General features: G+C 46.8%; 1 protein-coding gene across 1 annotated transcript in view; it reads right to left on the minus strand.

Moving 5' to 3' along the window:
- Nucleotides 1–22,027, minus strand: part of col24a1 (collagen type XXIV alpha 1) — a 445,996-nt gene that overhangs the window by 35,174 nt on the left and 388,795 nt on the right. Inside the window, exons 42-46 of the mRNA XM_078219024.1 lie at nucleotides 20,537–20,590; nucleotides 17,185–17,238; nucleotides 17,030–17,083; nucleotides 10,066–10,119; nucleotides 7,720–7,827 (exon numbers count right to left, since the gene is read on the minus strand). Coding sequence (XP_078075150.1) covers nucleotides 7,720–7,827; nucleotides 10,066–10,119; nucleotides 17,030–17,083; nucleotides 17,185–17,238; nucleotides 20,537–20,590 — 324 coding nt within the window. The remainder of the gene's footprint in view (nucleotides 1–7,719; nucleotides 7,828–10,065; nucleotides 10,120–17,029; nucleotides 17,084–17,184; nucleotides 17,239–20,536; nucleotides 20,591–22,027) is intronic.

Here is a 22,027-nt window from a genome sequence, read left to right on the forward strand (position 1 = left end):
CCAGTGCTCCCTCTGCCTCCCTCTGCTCCCCCCTGTCCCCGTGCTCCCCCCTGTCTCCCAGTGCTCCCTCTGCCTCCCATCTCCGAGCTCCCTGTGCTCCCCGCTGTCTCCCAGTGCTCCCTCTGCCTCCCCGTGCTCTCCCACCTCCCCGTGCTCCCCCCTGCCTCCTCGTGCTCCCCCCTGCCTCCCTGTGCTCCCCCCTGCCTCCCCATGCTCCCCCCTGCCTCCCCGTGCTCCCCCCTGCCTCCCCATGCTCCCCCCTGCCTCCTGCGCTCCTATTTCTCTGCAGTCCATGCTTAATCTGAACAAATCTACAATTTGATATTTTAATTGCTGCTTGGTGCACAGCACAATTACAGGAACATAGAACAAGGGGGAGGCCATTCAGCCCCTTAAGCCTGTTCCACCCTTCATGAGATTGAGGGATGACCTGTATCTACTTCCGAATCCATCTCCCTGATATCTGATCTCACTAAAATCTAGAGGATGAATAGTTTGAAACTGGCAATTAAGGAGTATCGATTGTTCTTTGTGGGAGAGACCTCCACACATTCTACCCCCTCTGTGTGAGTCAGTGTTTCCGAAGTTCCCTCCTGAATGACCTGCCTCTGATTTGAAGTTTAATTCTTCTCGCCCTGGGCCCCTCCACCATCAGAGAAACATTCTCGACATCCAAACTATCAATTCCTTTCAAAATCATAAAAACCTCGATTAAGTCACCCCTTAGGTGCATTGGCCATGCTAAATTATCCCTCAGTGTACCCGAACAGGCGCCGGAGTGTGGCGACTAGGGGATTTTCATAGTAACTTCATTGCAGTGTTAATGTGAGCCTACTTGCGACACTAATAAAGTAAAAAGAAAATGCCTATAATTCTGCAACCGTCCCATGTAATTAACCCTTAGATTCCTGGTAAACATGGTGGGAATGCTGCTGCATTATTTTCATGGTAAATTGATGTTGTCAAAGATGCAGCGTCCAGACGGTACATTGTACTCTGGTATCTCTGAAACCAGTCTGAGTCACTGGTAAAAGCAGAATGGCCATCGATTTAATGACTTATTCAAAGAGCGAATCTGTTGAGAAACACTGCAGGCAATTCCTTCACGTGTGTCAGTGATGAGATCTCAAGGCAATTTATTAATTTGTTTATTAATTTCTACATTATCAAGGTGGGTAACAAAATCTTTGATCCACATTTTCGCATCATCATCACTATTTTTCTATCATTTTCCTGGTTTGGCCTTCCTGTCCTGGGTAAAAGTGCCCTGAATGGTGGATTGGCACGATCTTCACTCTGGGATGGAGTGAGTGTGAGATGGAGTTGTGATGGCTGTCCCCAGGTGCTGAGTGTGGTAAACCACTGTTAGCTTATTACCTGTATATGTGACATGCCTGGACACATCCCTGCCGACCCTGCCTGGGACTCCTCCCCGCCCTGGTTCAGGTATAAAGGCGACTGCTCCCCTCAGTCTGGACCAGTTCATCGGCATGGGTGTGCTCCAAGTCTTTTGCTAATAAAAGCCTATTTGTTCTTGCATACAAACTAGTCTTTGCTCGATTGATGGTGCACCACTGAGAGCCGGGATTGGCTCTTTTAAATGTCCACCTTGATTCTCATCTGTTTTAGAAACATAGAAACTAGAAGCTGGAGGAGGCCATTCGGCCCTCCGAGCCTGCTCCACCATTCATCTTGATCATGGCTGATTATCGAATTCAATATCCTGATCCCCGCTTCACCCCCATATCCTTTGATCCCTTTAGCCCCAAGAGCTATATCTAATTTGTTCTTGAAATCAGACAACGTTTTGGCCTCAGCTACATTCTGTGGGAGTGAATTCCACACATTCACCACCCTCTGGGTGAAGAAATTTCTCCTCACCTCAGTTCTAAAAGGTTTACCCCTTATCCTCAAACTATGACCCCTAGTTCTGGACTCCCCCCACCATTGGGAACATTCTTTCTGAATCTACCCTGTCTAACCCTGTTAGAATTTTATAAGTTTCCATGAGATCCCCTCTCACTCTTCTAATCTCCAGTGAATATAATCCTAACTGATTTAGTCTCTCCTCATATGAGATTAAAAATTAAAACATCTTAAACATTAGGGCCTCTTAAGCAGTAGCCCTCACCCCTTACATCTCCAACCTATTCCCATGCTCGATACATGCTAACTCATGCCAACCCATTGCTCCCCAGCCCATCTTAATGGGACCTTACACCCTGCATACCAATCCATTGGCTCCACCAATCCATTGACTCCACCAATCCCAATGGCCCTTTATGGCCCCTGTGCCAACTTAGTGTCAATTCATGCTGACCTATAGAAACATAGAAGATAGAAGCAGGAGGAGGCCATTTGGCCCTTCGAGCCTGGTCTGCCATTCATTATGATGATGGCTGATCGTCCAACTCAATAGACTAATCCTGCTTTTTCCCCATAATCTTTGATCCCATTCGCCCATAACCCGACATCCCCCAGGCTTTGCCCTTGCACACTCCATGCCAACCTCCTCAGTATCCACCATGGACAGAACACAGAAACTATGTTGAGATGAAATAAAATAAAGTTCTAAATATCTATTCCAAATTTCAATATATAAAAAACATTCCAATTCATGTAAGCCCATTTCATACATTTAAATCACCTCAAGTATTTAATCCCTTATAAAAAAGACAATGGCATTCATCATCCCACATCAAAGACAGTTAATCCTTTAATAACCTCTAAACTGCCAATCAAACTGAATTTACAACCTCCCAATGTGATAATGGTAGCTTGTGGAAAGCAGTCAATCATTAATAATGATGGAATAGCAGCCTATCAGGTTATGTCAACAAACAGCTATTGTAACTGCTCGAACAGATTTGTTTCAACACTCATTGGCACAGGCAGTCTATTTCTTTAAAGGGTTGGGGATTTAAACAACTTGAGGTTTTTTTTTAACTCTCACCTGCACAGACTGCCTTTTTTAATGTTTAATGGGCTGGGGATTTAAATAAATTCACAGCTTGTCAGTTTTACAAACATTATCCACCCTTCAAGCGCATTTATGATTTCTCTAAAGACTCAATGGCCCTGCTGAGCTCAAAGCTCCCACATTTGTGAGTCACATCCTGCCCCCTTTTCCCCGGAGGGCAAAAATAGGATCTGTTGTAAATGGGGGATCCGAACCCCAGCTGTCATTTTGGAAGGCCTGAGGAATCTCCAGGACTCCACGGATATCCCGGTCAGAATGCCCTTTGTGTCAATAAAAGTTTAATCACAATCTGAATGCCAATTGTGTGTGAAAGAATGTGAGACATTGTTAAACCAGCAGAGGTCATGAAACCAGTGAGATTTGAACTGTGGAACTGGAGAGGACAAAGGATCTCGAGATTTGGCAATTTCTTTGCGGGGAGGTGGTGCTGGATAATAAGGTTAGTCTTCATTGTTTAAAGTTATTTTTTTATTAGTCACAAGCAAAGCTTACATTATCACTGCAATGAAGTTATTGTGAAATTCCCCTAGTCGCCACACTCCGGTGCCTGTTTGGGTCAATGCACCTAACCAGCACGTCTTTCAGAATGTGGGAGGAAACCGGAGCACCCGGAGGAAACCCACACAGACATGGGGAGAACATGCAAACTCCACACAGACAGTGACCCAAGCCAGGAATCGAACCTGGGTCCCTGGTGAAGCAGCAGTGCTTCACAGCGCTGCTGTGAATAAGAGTGCATTAATCTTAGAATAGAATCATAAATCCCTACAGTGCAGAATGGGGCCATTCAGCCCATCGCGTCTGCACCAACCACAATCCCACCCAGGCCCCATCCCCCTGACACTAAGGGTCAATTTAGCATGGCCAATCCAGCACATCTTTGGACTGTGGGAGGAAACTGGAGCACCCGGAGGAAACCCACGCAGACACGGGGAGAATGTGCAGACTCCACACAGACAGTGACTCAAGCCAGGAATCAAACCCGGGTCCCTGGCGCTGTGAGGCAGCAGTGCTAACCACTGTGCCACCGTGCCGCCCCAACCACTGTGCCACCGTGCCGCCCTCTGTGTTGAAGCACAGAGAGATGCAGGCATGTGGATAGAGAATAGGATTTCTGCAGGGTGTGTTGTGGTATGCTCCAGAGGTTTGTAATATGTTGACATAAAGGTTAAAGCTGCTGATGATAATGGACACATCAGACAGCAACATCTGAACAGCTGACAATGAACGATTAAACTCTAGAATGCCTAGAAGTGCTCAGAGAGGGCAGCACGGTAGCACAGTGGTTAGCACTGCTGCCTCACAGCGCCAGGAACCCGGGTTCAATTCCCAGCTTGGGTCACTGTCTGTGTGGAGTTTGCACGTTCTCCCCGTGTCTGCGTGGGTTTCCTCCCACACTCCAAAGATGTGCGGGTTAGGTTGATTGGCCATGCTAAATTGTCCCTTAGTGTCAGAGGATCAGCAGGGTAAATATGTGGGGTTACGGGGATAGGGCCTGGGTGGGATTGTGGTCGGTGCAGACTCGATGGGCCGAATGGCCTCCTTCTGCACTGTAGGGATTGGTTGATTCTAAGTTGCTTTCCAAGTTACACTTACTCCACCATTGGTTTCACAAAGATGACATCTCTCTCTCTGCCTCTCTGAGCTGCATTGAACAGTGCAATATTTCTGCTTCTTCGTGTTAAATAGACTTGCCACAGAAGTTCAAGTCTTGTCCATCATTCTTCCACCGGTAGCAGCATCTTCGATTACTTGAGGGTCACAGAATCACGGCTTATCTGAGGCAAGCACCAAGTCTACCGGACGGGAGCTTATCCCTGCAATGTTGCCGTGAGTTTGAACCACAGGCTAAGCATCACATCAGTGAGTTAATCAGCCACCACTCGGGCATACTGAGCATCCTTTCAATCACATGGTCAGTAATAACTACTGACAGTCACCCTCTCTGACACTGAAAATGAAGTGTGGAGTATCATTCCTTCAGCTTTTAATTGTTGTGCGTGTACATAATCTGTGCTACACACGACCTGGGAATGTTTGACATTGAATTGGATGCCTGAACTGGGAAATGTCTGGGAATCTAACCCTGAAAAGTGTGAGGTGATGCACTTTGGAAGGAGTAATTTGACAAGGAAGGATACCGTGAAAGATCTGACACTGGGAAGTTCTGAAGAACAAAGGGACCTTGGCGTGTTTGTCCGTAGTTCTCTGAAGGCGGAAAGGCAGGTTAATGGGATGGTGAAAAAGGCATATGGAACACTCGCCTTTATCAATCGGGGTATAGATTACAAAAGCAGTGAGGTCATGATGGAGTTGTATAGAACTTTGGTGAGGTCACAGCTGGAGCACTGTGTGCAGTTCTGGTCACCACATTATAGGAAGGATGTGAACGCACTGGAGGGGATGCAGAGGAGATTCACCAGGATGCTGCCTGGGATGGAGCATTGAAGTTATGGAGAGAAGTTGGATAGGCTTGGGTTGTTTTCATTGGAGCAGAGAACACTGAGGAGTGACATGATTGAGGTGTTCAACATTATGAGGGGCATGGACAGGGTGGATAGGGAGCAGTTGTTCCCCTTCATTGAAGGGTCAGTTACGAGGGGACACAAGTTAAAAGTGAGGGGTGGGAGGTTTAGGGGGATTTGTGGAAAAACCTTTTTACCCAGAGGGTGGTGACGGTCTGGAATGTGCTGCGTGGGAGAGTGGTGGAGGCGGGATGCCTCACATCCTTTAAAAGGTACCTGGATGAGTACTTGGCACGTCATAATAGGACCTATAAAAGGTGAAGGTGAGAAAAGTCTGTACAGAACCGGAAGAAATAGCAGAGGTGCTTAATGAATACTCTACCTCGGTATTCACAGTGGAAAAAGACCTGGGTGGTTGTACTACAGGATTGAGGCAGACTGAAAAGATTGAGTATGTGGTCATTAAAAAAGAGGATGTGTTGGAAATTTTGAATAGTATTAAGATAAGTCGCCAGGACCGGATGGGATGTACCCCAGGTTACTGTGGGAGGCGAGGGAAGAGATTGCAGAGCCTCTGGCGATGATCTTTGCGTCGTCGATGGAGACGGGAGAGGTTCCAGAGGATTGGAGGATTGCGGATGTGGTTCCTATATTCAAGAAAGGGAATAGGGATAGCCCAGGAAATTACTGACCAGTGAGTCTAACCTCAGTGGTTGGTAAGTTGATGGAGAAGACCCTGAGGGACAGGATTTATGAACATTTAGAGAAGTTTAGTATGCTCAAAAGTCGTCAGCACGGCTTTGTCAAAGGCAAATCGTGCCTTACGAGCCTGGTGGAGTTCTTTGAAAATGTGACTAAACACATTGACGAAGGAAAAGCGGTAGACGTGGTTTACATGGACTTCAGCAAGGTGTTCGATAAGGTCTCCCATGCAAGACTTCTCGAGAAAGTGAGAGGGCATGGGATCCAAGGGGCTGTTGCCTTGTGGATTCAGAACTGGCTTGCCTGCAGAAGGCAGAGAGTGGTTGTAGACGGGTCTTTTTCTGAATGGAGGTCGGACACCAGTGGAGTGCCCCAGGAATCTGTTCTGGGACCCTTGCTGTTTGCCATTTTTATAAATGACCTGGATGAGGAAGTGGAGGGATGGGTTGGTAAGTTTGCCGACGACTCGAAGGTTGGTGGTGTTGTGGATAGGTTGGAGGGATGTCAGAAGCTGCAGCGTGACATAGATAGGATGCAAGACTGGGCGGAGAAGTGGCAGATGGACTTCAACCCAGATAAATGTGTAGTGGTCCATTTTGGAAGGTCAAATGGGATGAAGGAGTACAATATCAAGGGTAAGACTCTGAGCAGTGTAGAGGATCAGAAGGACCTTGCGGTCCCGGTCCATAGGACTCTTAAATCGGCCTCGCAGATAGAGAAGGTGGTTAAGAAGGCGTATGGTGTGCTGGCCTTCATCAATCGAGGGATTGAGTTTAGGAGTCCGGGGATAATGTTGCAGCTATATAAGACCCTCGTCAGACCCCACTTGGAGTACTGTGCTCAGTTCTGGTCGCCTCATTACAGGAGGGATGTGGAAATGATTGAAAGGGTGCAGAGAAGATTTACAAGGATGTTGCCTGGATTGGTTGGCATGCCTTATGAGGATAGGCTGAGGGAGCTCGGTCTTTTCTCCTTGGAGAGACGAAGGATGAGAGGTGACCTGATAGAGGTATACAAGATGTTGAGAGGTATAGATCGGGTGGATTCTCGGAGGCTTTTTCCCAGGGCTGAAATGGCTGCTACGAGAGGACACAGGTTTAAGGTGCTGGGGGGTAGGTACAGAGGAGATGTCAGGGGTAAGTTTTTCACTCAGAGGGTGGTGGGTGAGTGGAATCGGCTGCTGTCAGTGGTGGTGGAGGCAAACTCGATAGGGTCTTTTAAGAGACTTCTGGATGAGTACATGGGACTGAATAGGATTGAGGGTTATAGGTAAACCTATATATAAGCCTAGGTAGGTAGGGACATGACCGGCGCAACTTGTGGGCCGAAGGGCCTGTTTGTGCTGTATTTTGTCTATGTTCTATAACATTCAGGGCAATGGGCCAAGCGCTGGCAAGTGGGATTAGGTGGGCAGGTCAGGACCTTTCATGCGTCGGTGCAGACTCGATGGGCCGAAGGGCCTGTTCTGCACCGTAGGATTCTGTGATTCTGTAATTCTGATTCCTCCTTCGCAACATCTCTCATCCCTTCTGGCACAACCCTACTGAGATGTGAAACCCGAAACATACTTACAGGCTGCCCGGGACGTCCAGGAGCTCCTGGTTTTCCAATATTCCCAGTCTTTCCTCTTAACCCTGGGTATCCGGCTACTCCTCTTTCACCTGTCGGTCCAGTAATTCCCTGGAAAACAAGTCAGGGAAATGGTGCCAATGACTGTTTCTGAGCAATGTTGGGTTTATCCTTTTGTTGTTGGGTTGTGGGCGGCGCTGAAATGCTCCGATAGTCAGGCAGCCGCCCCGGGTTTCCTCAGGAAGATACTGGGATGCTTTCTGCTCGAGGTGATGCTTTCATGTCTTACAGCATTTCCTCTTCTCTGTCACAGAGTGAGTGAAGGGTCGGTGATATAACGACTCAGAACTTTCTGGAACAGGGCACCTCACAGCCAGCCCCCAAACTGAATCTTTGTCCTCAGCCCCACTTAAGTTTGAATCATTTTTCATAGAATCGTAAAATCCCTACAGTGCAGAAGGAGGCCATTTGGCCCATCGAGTCTGCACCGACCACAATCCCACCCAGGCTCTATCCCCGTAACCCCACATATTTACCCTGCTAATCCCCATGACACCAGGGTCAATTTAGCACGGCCAATCAACCAAACCCGCACATCTTTGGACTGTGGGAAGAAACCAGAGCACCCGGAGGAAACCCACGCAGACATGGGGAGAATGTGCAGACTCCACACAGACAGTGACCCAAGTCAGGAATCGAACCCAGATCCCTGGCGCTGTGAGGCAGCAGTGCTAACCATTGTGCCACTTTGCTGCAAGCAGTAACTTGCTGGAAATGTATAGCTGGCAATGGTTTTCTCATTTCCTTAATTATCTTTTCTTTTTATGTTCCCGTGTCCCACATTTCACCTTCTGTTCCTTATTAGTTACAGTTTTTAATATTTTTCTTAATGTAGACATAACTGCTCAGCAATTACTCATTTTATTCATTCTTGTGATGAGGCTAGACCAGCATTTATTGCCCAACCCTAATTGCCCCTTGAGAAGGTGGTGGTGAGCTGCCTTCTTGAATCGCTGCAGGCCCTGAGGTGTAGGTACATCCACAGTGCTGTTATGGATGGAATTCCAGGATTTTTACCCAATGGCAGTGAAGGAACAGTGACATATTTCCAAGTCAGAATGGCGAGTGACTTGGAGGGGAACCTCCAGGAGGTGGTGTTCCCAGGTATCTGCTGCTCTTGCTTTCCGTATGAGAGAGATGTAAGATTGAGAAGTGCTGATGAAAATTCCTTGGAAAAAGTTGCGTTGTGTAAGTTGTACATCAGATACACAACCGTGGTATGGTGGTGGTAAAGGGAGTGAATGTTTAAGGAGATGGATAGGGAGACAATCAAGCGGACTGCTTTGTCCTGGATGGTGTTGAGCTTCTTGAGTGTTGTTGGAGCTGCACCCATCCCGGCAAGTGGGGAATCATAGAGGTTTACAGCATGGAAACAGGCCCTTTGGCCCACCTTGTCCATGCCGTCCCTTTATTTTTAAACACAAAGCTAGTCCCAATTGCCTGCGTTTGGCCTTGTCCCTCTATACCCATCTTATCCATGTAACTGTCTAAACGCTTTTTAAAAGACAGAATTGTACCCGCCTCTACTCCATCACACTCCTGACTTGTGCCTGGTGGACAGGCTTTGGGGAGTCAGGAGGTGAGTTACTCGCCGCAGGATTCCCAGCCGCTGATCTGGTAGCCACAATATTTAAATGACGAGTCCAGTTCAGTTTCTGGTCAATATTGATAGTGGGGAATTCAGTGATGGTAATGCTATTGAATGTCAAGGAGAGATGGTTAGATTCTCTCCTGTTGGAGATGGTCATTGCCTGGCACTTGTGTGGCGCCAATATTGTATACCACTTATCAGTCCAAGCCTGGTTATTGTTCAGGTCTTACTGCATGTGAACATGGACTGATTCAGTATCTGAGGAGTCGCGAATGGTGCTGAACATTGTGCAATCATCGGCGAACATCTCCATTTCTGACCTTACGATGGAGGGAAGGTCATTGATGAAGCAGCTGAAGATAAGCCCAAACCTAATTACCCCTTTAGTGCTACCTTCGTAGTAATTGGGAGCTCGCTAAGTCATTTCAGAGGGCAGTTAAGAGTCAATACATAACTGTTGCATAACAATTTCATAACCATTACATAACTGTTACATAAGCCTTACATACCCATTACATACCCATTACATACCCATTACATACCCATTACATAACCATCACATAACTATTCCCTTCTCAAGGGTAATTAAGTACAGGCAATAAATACACACAATACAGATTGGATGGAAAGGAAGTTGTGTCTCAGCAGTTTGAGGGTTAAAGTACGTGACATGATGTAATATAACGAGTGCTACTCACCGGCAAGCCTGGTTTCCCCACCTCCCCACGAGATCCTTTCGCCCCTTTTTCACCCTGAAAATATTAGAGCCAGCTCAGAATTAACATTATTTCACAAGATTTTGAGATTCAGAAAAAGTGAGCACACAGCTTTTAAAATTCATTTATGGGATGTGGGCATCGCTGGCTGGGTCAGCATTTATTGTCCATCCCTAACTGCCCTCCATTTCAGAGGTGCATTTGAGAGTCAACCACATTGGAGTCACATGTTGGCCAGACCGGGTAAGGGTGGCAGATTTCCTTCCCTAAAGGACATAAGTGAACCAGATGGGTTTTTCCGACAATCAACTCATGGCCATCATCAGATTTTTAATTCCAGATTTTTTCTATTGAATTCAAATTTTGTCACCTGCCGTGGTGGGATTCGAACCCGGGTCTCCACATCATTTTTCTGAGTCTCTGGATGACTAATCCAATGACAATACCACTACACCACCACCTCCCCTTGTTCAATCAATATTCTCCCTTGCCCAGCAACCTTTATAGAATATTATACAGAACAGGAAGAGACATTCAGGCCATCTTGCCTGTGCCCACTCGTGCCAATTAGTCTCACACCCCCATGCTTTTACCTGGGAACTCTGACAATTGCTCTTCTTAAAGTATTAATCGATCCTTTTCCATTTCTGATGGAGGCTCATTCACCTATTCCTCCCATCGTAGACACTGCCTGATTCGCTGAGTGTTCCCAGCACTTTCTGTTCTCACTTCCTGTTTCCAGCATTTGCAAAGTTACGAATGGACATACCTCCAAGCAGCACATTCCAGATCACAACAACTCACTGATCTCCCCCTCTGGGTCTTTTGTCAATTATCCTGAATCTTGCAATGGAAACCATAGAATCATAGAATCTATGGTACAGAGACAGGCCCTTCGGCCCAAACTGGTCCATGCTGACCAAAATGCCCATCTAAGCTAACCCTATTTGCCTGCATTTGGCCCATATCCCTCTAAACCTCTATCCATGTATCTGTCCAAATGCCTTTTAAATGTTGTCAATGTCCCTGGCTCAACCACTTCCTCCGGCAGCTCATGTTTAATCCTTGGTTCCTTTATCAAAACCCCACATAGAATATTGCAGTCGACACATCACAGCGTTTCCCTGCTATTTAGCTTGAAAAATTTCAAATCAAGATTGAAACATTCCTGTCAATTTCTTCCTTGCTGACAGTTTGAAAGCTTAAAGCAGCCAAAGGACATCCGAAACTCAGTGTATTTACTTTTTCTAAATTGAGGTTGTTTATATTGAACAATGGAAGAACTTTCTCGCCCCTCACACATCAACTTCATAGACAAATGTCAACACACTCGCATTAGCACTGAGTTCATAGACTGGAGAATCTAGGATTGTTCCAATTAGAGTAGAGGAGGCTAAGAGGAGATTTAATGGAGGCGTTTAAAAATCATACAGGGTTTCGATAGAGTAAATCATAGAATCCTACAGAAGGAGGCCACTCGGCCTATCGGGTCTGCACCAACCACAATTCCACCCAAGCCCTATCGCTGTCACCCCATACATTTACCCTAGCTAGTCGCTCTGACACTGAGGGACAATTTACCATGGCCAATCCACCTAACCCGCACATCTTTGGACTGTGGGATGAAACCGGAGCTGTGGGAGGAAACCCACGCAGAGACGGGAAGAATGTAGAAACTCCACACAGACAATGACCCGAGGCCGAAATTGAACCCGGGTCCCTGGCGCTGTGAGGCAGCAGTGCTAACCGGTGTGCTGAAATAAGCTGAAATAAGGGCGAACTGTTTCCAACGCCTAAAGGATCAGAAGCTTGTTCCCCTCTGAGCCACTCACCATCCTGACTTGGAAATATATCGCCGATCCTCCACTGTCGCTGGGTCAAAATCCTCCCTAACAGCATTGTGGGTATACCTACACCTCAGGGACTGCAGCGGTTCAGGAAAGCAGCTCACCATCACCCTCTGATGGTAGGGTTGGGTGATAAATGCTGGCCCAGACAGCGACACTAACATCCCATAAAAACAAATTTTAAAAAATCTTCCTTCAGAAATGTAGCTGGTATTGAAGCTAGTCTGCTTCTGAAATTTGTGAAACACAATCGTGTACCTCATAAAGATAAAGACATTTTGTTCTGAGCCACAACAGACTGAGGAGGCAATCCGACTTATTTAATGGTTATTATGTAATAAATAACTGTGGATTTTATTGCAAAAACAGGACATCCAGATGTTTGTGTGTTAAGCTCTCACTGTCTGGACGCTTGGTGATGCTGGCTCCCCATGGCAAACAAATCCTAACCAGTTGCCAAACAAATCAGCAGCCTGACATGGACTTTACTTTGTGTAACTGTTGTGAGGAGAAAGGATCTTGGAGCAAATTAACCAGTGGAATTGCTGCTAGCCCCTGCTCATTTCTCTCAGCAACTTCCTTCCGAAGGAATGATTTTGGGCTTGCAATTCGCAACTCTCCCCTTCCCCACCCCAACATCCAACCCCCCACCCCAACCCCCCCACCCCAACACCCAACCCCCTCCACCACTTATAGAAACATAGAAACTAGAAGCAGGAGTGGGCCATTTGGCCCTTCGAGCCTGCTCTGCCACTCATCTTGATGTGGAGATGCCGGTGTTGGACTGGGGTGGGTATAGTAAGAAGTCTCACAGCACCAGGTTAAAGTCCAATAGGTTGAAGGAGCGGCGCTCTGAAAGCTCGCGATTCCAAATAAACCTGTTGGACTGTAACCTGGTGTTCTGAGGTTTCTTACTGTACCATTCATTATGCAAATTAACCAGTGGAATTGCTGCTAGCCCCTGCTCATTTCTCTGGTTAATTCCACTGGTTAATTTGCTTTTGCTACCAAATAAACCTGTTGGACTTTAACCTGGTGTTGTTAAACTTCTTACCATTCATTATGATCATGGCTGATCATCGAATTCAATATCCTGATCCCCCACTTCCCCCCCATATCCCTCGATCCCTTTAGCCCCAAGAGCGATATCTAATTTCTTCTTGAAATCACACAACGTTTTGGCTTCAACTATATTCTGTGGCACTGAATTCCACACATTCACCACCCTCTGGGTGAAGACATTTCTCCTCACCTCAGTCCTAAAAGGTTTACCCCTTATCCTCAAACTATGACCCCCAGTTCCAGACTGAGAATCATAGAATCCTACAGTGCAGAAGGAGGCTATTTGGCCCATCAAGTCTGCACCAACCACAAGCCCACCCAGGCCCTAACTCCTTGCATTTACCCTAGCTAGTCCCCCTGACACGAACGGGCAGTTTAGCATGGCCAATCTACATAACCTGCACGTCTTTGGACTGTGGGAGGAAACCGGAGCACCCGGAGGAAACCCACGCAGACACGAGGAGAATGTGCAAATTCCACACAGACAGTCACCTAAGCCGGGAATCGAACCCGGGTCCCTGGCGCTGTGAGACCATTAAACCATAAGATATAGGAGCAAAATTAGGCCCATCGAGTCTGCTCCGCCATTCAATCATGGCTGATATTTTTTTCATCCCCATTCTCCTGTCTTTCCCCATAACCCCTGATCCCCTTATTAATCAAGAACCTATCTATCTCTGCCTTAAAGACACTCAATGACCTGGCCTCCACAGCCTTCTGCGGCAAAGAGTTCCACAGATTCACCACTCTCTGGCTGAAGAAATTTCTCCTCATCTCATAGAGTCAGAGTCAGCATGGAAACAGGCCCATCAGCCCAACTTGTCCATGCCACCCCCTTTTTTAACCCCTAAGCTGGTCCCAATTGCCCGTGTTTGGCCCAAATCCCCCTATATCCATCTTACCCATGTAACTGTCTAAACGCTTTTTAAAAGACAAAATTGTACCCACCTCTACTACTACCTCTGGCAGCTTGTTCCAGACACTCACCACCCTCTGTGTGAAATAACTGTCCCTCTGGACACTTTTGTATCTCTCCCCTCTCACCATAAACCTATGCCCTCTAGTTTTAGACTCCCCTACATTTGGGAAAAGATATTGACTATCTAGCTGATCTATGCCCCTCATTATTTTATAGACCTCTATAAGATCACCCCTCAGCCTCCTACGCTCCAGAGAAAAAAGTCCCAGTCTATCCAGCCTCTCCTTATAACTCAAACCATCAAGTCCCGGTAGCATCCTGGTAAATCTTTTCTGCACTCTTTCTAGTTTAATAATATCCTTTCTATAATAGGGTGACCAGAACTGTACACAGTATTCGAAGTGTGGCCTGATCAATGTCTTGTACAACTTCAACAAGACGTCCCAACTCCTGTATTCAATGTTCTGACCAATGAAACCAAGCATGCCCAATGCCTTCTTCACCACTCTGTCCACCTGTGACTCCACTTTCAAGGAGCTATGAACCTGTACTCCTAGATCTCTTTATTCTGTAACTCTCCTCAACACCCTACCATTGACTGAGTAAGTCCTGCCCTGGTTCAATCAACCAAAATGCATCACCTCACATTTATCTAAATTAAACTCCATCTGCCATTCGTCAGCCCACTGACCCAATTGATCAAGATCCCGTTGCAATCCTAGATAACCTTCTTCACTGTCCACTATGCCACCAGTCTTAGTGTCATCTGCAAGCTTACTAACCATGCCTCCTATATTGTCATCCAAATCATTAATATAAATGACAAAAACAGACAAATAACAAATAAATCTCTGTTTTAAGGCTTCGTCCCTTTAGCCTGAGGTTGTGCCCTCTGGTTCTAGTTTTTCCTACTGGTGGAAACATCCTCTCCACGTCCACTCCATCCAGGACTCCCCCACTATTGGGAAGATTCTTTCTGAATCTACCCTGTCTAACCTTGTTAGAATTTTATAAGTTTTTATGAAAAACCCCACCCTGGAAACATACCCAGTGTAAGCTGGAAGCCAAGAACTTGAAAGTTTGCAGGGCTCCTGCCTGAAGAGGCCAGTAACTCCCATGGATCAGTGTCCTATCTCCCGTTCGAAGTTCCCACTCAATTTAGTTTCTGACTGTGTAGCTTGGAGCCACATTTTCCCCAATGGCCAAGGCAGAATTGATGTTGAGCAATGAGTGTAAACCCATTTCAGCAGTGTGGTGGCACAGTGTCACAGTGTTAGCACTGCTGCCTCCCAGGGTCCCAGGTTCGATTCCTGGCTTGGGTCACTGTCTGTGCAGTGTCTGCACGTTCTCCCCGTGTCTGCGTGGGTTTACTCCGGGTGCTCCGGTTTCCTCCCACAGTCCGAAAGACGTGCTGGTTAGGTGCATTGGCCATGCTAAATTCTCCCTCAGTGTATCCGAACAGGCGCCGCCAGAGTGTGGCGACTAGGGGATTTTCACAGTCACTTCATTGCAGTGTTAATGTAAGCCTACTTGTGACACTAATAAATAAACTTTTACTTTTTTACTTTATGTTCAGGAATTCCCTCTCGAAACCTCTCTGTCCACTTCTCTTTCTATGAGACCTTCCTCTTTCTGATCGAGCTTTTTGTTCTAGTCTTAATCCTTCCTGGTGTGACTCAGTGTCAACACTTACACAGTCACACAGTATTTACAAGACAGAAACTGGCCATTCGGTTCAACTGGTCCATATGGATATTTATACTTTGAACCATTCTCTTCTTTCCCTTTCAGCTTTGGCTGCTGGCTGGTTAGAAGCTGTTGGACTCCAGACTGAGGAGTAGTTTTTCTGTGAGTCTCCCTGGTGTTGGAAATTCTGCTGGAAAGTTGTTTACAGTTTTTCCTGCCTTCCTGAAGTGTAAACTTTTCTGTTGCTGGTTTGCTGGTGAAAGGCCAGCGGAGAGGTGCTGGGATTTCCAGAATGGAGAAGCCAGAGTTCTCCAGCCAAAGGAGTAATTCACAGCAGGTATTGCAGAGCTGCAAGTTCTAGCCTCCCATGAACATTCTTATTTTCTGTGCTAATCCTGGGGCAGGGGTATGTTTGTCGGCTATCAGGCTATTGGATTAGGCTATTGGATTAGGCTATTGGATTAGGCTATTGGATTAGGCCATTGAGTTGGACGATCAGCCATGATCAGCCATGGTGGAGCAGGCTTGAAGAGCCAAACGGCCTCCCCCTGCTCCTATCTTCTATGTTTCTATAAGGGGGTTTGTTGTGTTGGAACAGTGCATTTAGTTGTTGAGGTTTATACAATATTATGGTTGTTTCTTTCCTTCTTGTTTATAATTGGTAAAAGTTCTTGCTAATTTTCTTACTATACATGTTAACTGTAAATAAACTTTGTTTGGTAAAAGCTCCCTAGTGGGTCACTTGAATCATATCTGGAGTGAAACATCTTGCTTACCCGAGCCAAATTCAATGTGCAAAACGTATGGTTTAGGCTGACTTCATAAAATAGCTCGGAGTTTCCGACCTGGATGATAACACCAGGTTTGAAAAGGAAAGGAACAGAAGTAAAACCTCGGAAGTTACGAGTTACTTTGAACTGGGTTTGGGGCAAAATAGAATGACTGTTTAAATGACGGTGTTAAGTTTACATGTGGATTGCATTTTTTGGGTTGTGTGAAAGGGGGAAAAGTTCTGTTTTATAGTTCAAAGCTGCCGACAAAATGTGTTTGGTCAAGTGTGCTTTCAGTCTGTTTCTTACAGTAAAGTTAGTAAAAAGAAAAATCTTATCCTTGCCTTTTCATTTTTCTGCTATTCATTACAAGTTCCTATTTTGATGTTAAAGGTTATCGATCTCTATGGAGAACATAACATAACGTAACATTACAGGCGAGCCCCTCCTCGCTCAGCCATCCCACTGTTTCACTCACAGTCTCTTTACGCCTGTTAAATTGGGAGCCTAATCAATGCCTTCCACAATTGGTACATAATTAACACTCTCAATCTCTTGATTTAAAGGTAAGATTGCTGCCTCCTGACCACAGCTGAACCTGAGCTCAGTACTCGGCTGGCCGTACACCGGTAGAATTGGTTAATTTTGGCTGAAGTCCGTACCTTGTTTCCTTTTTCTCCTTTAGGTCCTTGCTCCCCTGATTCACCCGGGTTTCCCTGATTGGAAGAAAGCAGAGTATGATGCTGGCATGGATTCAGAGCATTAACCAATGAGAGAAGTAATGGAATCTCTATCCTGCCTTCCACAACATTCTTACCGGCGCTCCTTGCTGTCCAACATCCCCTCGAACTCCCGGTGAGCCGGGATAACCCTGTGGAAATTAGATAAAGTGGGAAAACTATTAGTCTCCAGGCAGTGTCATAGTACTGGAGTCATAGAGGTTTACAGCATGGAAACAGGCCCTTCAGCCCAACTTGTCCATGCCGCCCTTTTTTCTAAAACCCCTAAACTAATCCCAATTGCCTGCATTTGGCCCATATCCCTCTATACCCATCTTATCCATGTAACTATCTAAATACTTTTTACAAGACAAAATTGTAACCGCCTCTACTCCTACCTCTGGCAGCTCGTTCCAGACACTCACCACCCTCTGTGTGAAAACATTGCTCCTCTGGACACTTTTGTATCTCTCCCCTCTCACCTTAAACCTATGCCCTCTAATTTTAGACTCCCCTACATCTGGGAAAAGATATTGACTATCTAACTGATCTGTGCCTCTCATTATTTTATAGACCTCTATAAGATCACCCCTCAGCCTTCTATGCTCCAGAGAAAAAAGTCCCAGTCTATCCAGCCTCTCCTTATAACTCAAACCATCAAGTCCCGGTAGCATCCTAGTAATCTTTTCTGAACTCTTTCTAGTTTAATAATATCCTTTCTATAATAGGGTGACCAGAACTGTACACGGTATTCCAAGTGTGGCCTTACCAATGTCTTGTACAACTTCAACAAGACGTCCCAACTCCTGTATTCAATGTTCTGACCAATGAAACCAAGCATGCCGAATGCCTTCTTCACCACTCTGTCCACCTGTGACTCCACTTTCAAGGAGCTATGAATATGTACCCCTAGATCTCTTTGTTCTATAACTTTCCCCAATGCCCTGCCATTAACTGAGTAAGTCCTGCCCTGGTTCGATTGACCAAAATGCATCACCCCGCATTTATACTTGTAGAATAAGTTCCCCATAATTAGTGATAGAATTCCTGTTGTACTTTATATTCAGAGCAGAATTTGAGTTCCTCTATGTGAAGAGTTACTGTCTCTCACTATGGGTTCTAACTTGCGTTTGTTATAATGGTTGCAGAGTAAGGAGCAGTGATTAGACAGAATTATAAATAACTTGCAGCACTCTATCCAACCGGTTCATATTCCACACGAGCTTCCACCTTTATTGAAATTCTTTTGCCAATTGCAGACCCATTCTGCAAGATCATTAATGTTTTTGTGTTGCAATTCTCCTGTGTGCCTCCCCAGTTAGCTGCAGACTCTGGGATCGCACTTCCAGCTCCCGAGTCCATATTGTTTATGTGAATAGTTTCTTAGAGGAAAGATGTATGAATCTTTCCTGATTGTTATAACCTCGCAGTTGTTTTTTGAACCTTCATCAGTGCCTCAATATCTTGTCTTGAACATGGAGACTAACACTGCGTGCTCCTCCCAAGTGTTGTCTAACCAAGGATCCCTACAAGTTTTACGTAACTTCACCAGTTGTCAATCCTATCCTGCCAGAAATGATGGTTGGGCCTTTGCCTTGTTTTTACCATTTCTTCAATATGCTTCACTCCTTTAAGTGTGTCTGTGGCCGGAATTCTCCAGAGAAATTTGAAGTGTTGAATCCGCGGGGAAACTGGAGTAAATCACGGTGGTTTTTTCCGTGGGAGTTCAGAGAAGAATCTCCCACACGCTGTGCACTGCAGAAGCCACCAGCGTGAATATCATTCTAAATTAGGGGGTGGGTCTATTCCCGTGGAGAGGTGAAATCAGCGTGCTGAGCGGGCCACTGCGCACACGCCGATCTGTCAGCGGTGAAATTAGTGCCTGCGCAGTGACCCGCTCTGATGGCCTCCCAATTGCTGACCAACCCGATCGCTGGCCAGCCCCGCGACTCCACATTGCCAGCTCTCTGCTTCCCCATGGTCCGATCGCTGCCCAGCCCCGCGACTCCACATTGCCAGCTCTCTGCTTCCCCATGGTCCGATCGCTGGCCAGCCCCGTGACTCCACATTGCCAGCTCTCTGCTTCCCCATGGTCCGATCGCTGGCTCCCCGACAATTCCTGGACACAGCCCCGAATCACCCCCCGTCCGGCCACAATCTCGAGCCCCGCCCCCAGCACTGCAGAGCCGCCCTACCCGGCTTACCCCCCCAACAGCCCGCCCCAATCGCTGGCCACCCTCCTTCCCCCACCGATCCTTTTGCAGAGTGACAGCGGGGATCCTCACCCCCCCCCACCGATCGCCCCTAGGCCCTGTCCTCAACAGGCCCCCCCATAGGCCCCACCCCCTGCCTGATAGGCAGTGCTAAGGTGCCCCCTGGGCATGGGCACTTTGCCCCTTGGGCACTGTCAGGGGGCACAGACTTGCACTACCAGGGTGCGAATGCCAAGGGGGTACAATCTCCATGCCGCCCGTCCCCCTGGGGGTCCCGAGTGCCCCCTTACTCAAGTGGGGTCAAGCCGCTAATTTCCCATTAATCCCCACTGGAGGGAGCCACTCTGGAAGGGTGGAAGATGCTCGCTGGCCTGGAAACCTCAGTCCCGGGCCCATTAATCATACTGAAATTATATTGAAATGGCCATTTAAATGGTCTTTGCACCTCCCCACCGATCTCTGGCACAGACCCGTGCCGCCGGAAATCCGGGGCTGGGAGATGCGAGCAGGGTGCGAACACTGTGATCGGCCAACGCGCAATCTCCCAGCCCGCTGCATTAAAAAATTCGTGCAGATGGGAGAGTCGCGGCCTGTATCTCTCAATCCCGTTCCTCCTTTACCCCATCATCAAAGGAGCGTGAGATCGACTGCTTCCTCATCTGACAATTCACCTTCAATAAAATTCTTTTGCCAATTGCATTCTGCAGGATCATTAATGTCCTTCTGTTGCAATTGGCTGCAGACTCTGGGATCGCACTTCCAGCTCTCAAATCCACATGGTTTATGTGAATAGTAAAGAACAGTGACCTTTGCACCTCTCTCTGTGGGACACCACACCCTACCTATTGCTGCCCATAACCCTGAGAATTATTTTTTAAATTCATTCGTGGGACATGGGCGTCGCTGGCTGGGCCAGTATTTATTACCCATCCATAGTTGCCCCTGGAGGGCAATTGAGAATCAACCACATTGCTGTGGCTCTGGAGTCACATGTAGGCCAGACCAGGCAGATTTCCTTCCCTAAAGGCATTAATGAACCAGATGGGTTTTTCTGACAATTGACAATGGTTTCATGGCCATCAGTAGATTCTTCATTGAATTCAAATTCCACCATTTGCCGTGGCAGGAATCGAACCCGGGTCCCCAGAACATTAGCTGAGTTTCTGGATTAATAGAGTAGCGATAATAACACTAGGCTATCACCTTCCCTAAATTCAGAACAATATCAGGAGATTACCTTGTAACCTTCATCTCCTGGTTCCCCTCGATCTCCGCGGGGACCTACGGGGCCCTGTGAAAGAGAAGAATGTGTGATATATCGTGTAAAGATGTCACTTGTACCCAATCACTGGAGATTAAACCATTCCTCCCGCTTACATTTGTTGTTGTCAGTTTGACCGTCTGGGTAGATTTGAATCCCTCAGTGGTTGAAAAAGAATTATTTTTCAATTTGAAGTATAATTACTTTTCAATATCAGGACGGGACCAGGTTACATTTTGAGTTTTAAAGCTATCAGTTTTTCATGAAAAACTTCCCAAGACATCAGATCATTCCAGATGCAAAAGCTTATTTTAATAAGAAACATTCTTCCAGCTTTAGCTGCTTTCCTATCGGATCCAGAATAATCTTGCTGGATTCACACAGCCAGCTACTGGAAGGACCCGAGTGGGTGGGTGAGGCTCGTGCTCGAGAAGTGAGTGACACTGGAACCAGTCTGAATGCTGGATCAGGCTGGAGAGGTCATCCGGGTCATCCTGTCTCCTCATTGCTACGTGTGTCTCATGACACAACTGTGTCAGTGAGTGAGTTGGAGGCAGGGAGAGAGTGAGAGCAGGACTCATGGAAAACAGCCTTCCCGGGGGGGGGGGGAGTACAAGGAGGTATTAGGGGTCTCAGCAAATGGCCAGAGATCGGGAGAGAGAAGACCCAAGTGGCCTCCTTTGTGATAGTAAGAAGTCTCACAACACCAGGTAAAAGTCCAACAGGTTTATTTGGAATCACGAGCTTCTGGAGCGCTGCTCCTTCATCAGGAGAGTGAGTGGCAGGCTCGCCAAAATATGGAACCATCGAACGATTAACAGGTGTCCAGCAGCCCTTCCTCAGGACCAGGCCAATGGGGGCAGGAGGTCTGCCCACTGAGTGCCAATCAGAGGCTGGAAAACTCTTTTGTTCTCCAGCGCCACTGGGAAGGTGTTGCTTCACGCATTGTTTAAGCAGACTCTGCTGAGTAAAAAGAGTTTGTTTGCTGTAATATAGGATGGTATTTTCCACCCTCCTAAATGCCAAGTTTGGAGGTGGGGAGGGTATTTAATCAGGTGGGAAGGTGGGGGGGGATTCAAGGCACTCAGTGTCTGACACTGGGATGGAAGGGACCCACTGAGATTTGGTGGAAAGAAGATTGGAGCCTCCAACGTCAGTGTCCATAGCTCCAACATGCACATAGAGGGTGTGTTGACATAGCAACTCGGATTCTGAGTGAATTGTAACACATCACCAACCCCAGTGTAAAAGCAGCTCTCTGCTCTCTCACACCTCCCTGTGATTTGCCCACATATCTGCTCCTCTATCTCCTTCTGACCATTTGGAGGCCGGTAGTATAATCCCAGCAAAGTGATTGCCCCTTTTTTAAATTTCTAAGCTCCATCCCTATGGCCCCATTTGAAGAGCTTTCTAACACATCCTCCCTCATGACTGCAGCGATGGTCTCTTTTTATCAATAATGGAATG

Source organism: Mustelus asterias, chromosome 8, assembly GCF_964213995.1.
Source record: "Mustelus asterias chromosome 8, sMusAst1.hap1.1, whole genome shotgun sequence".
NCBI classification, from domain to species: Eukaryota; Metazoa; Chordata; class Chondrichthyes; order Carcharhiniformes; family Triakidae; genus Mustelus; species Mustelus asterias.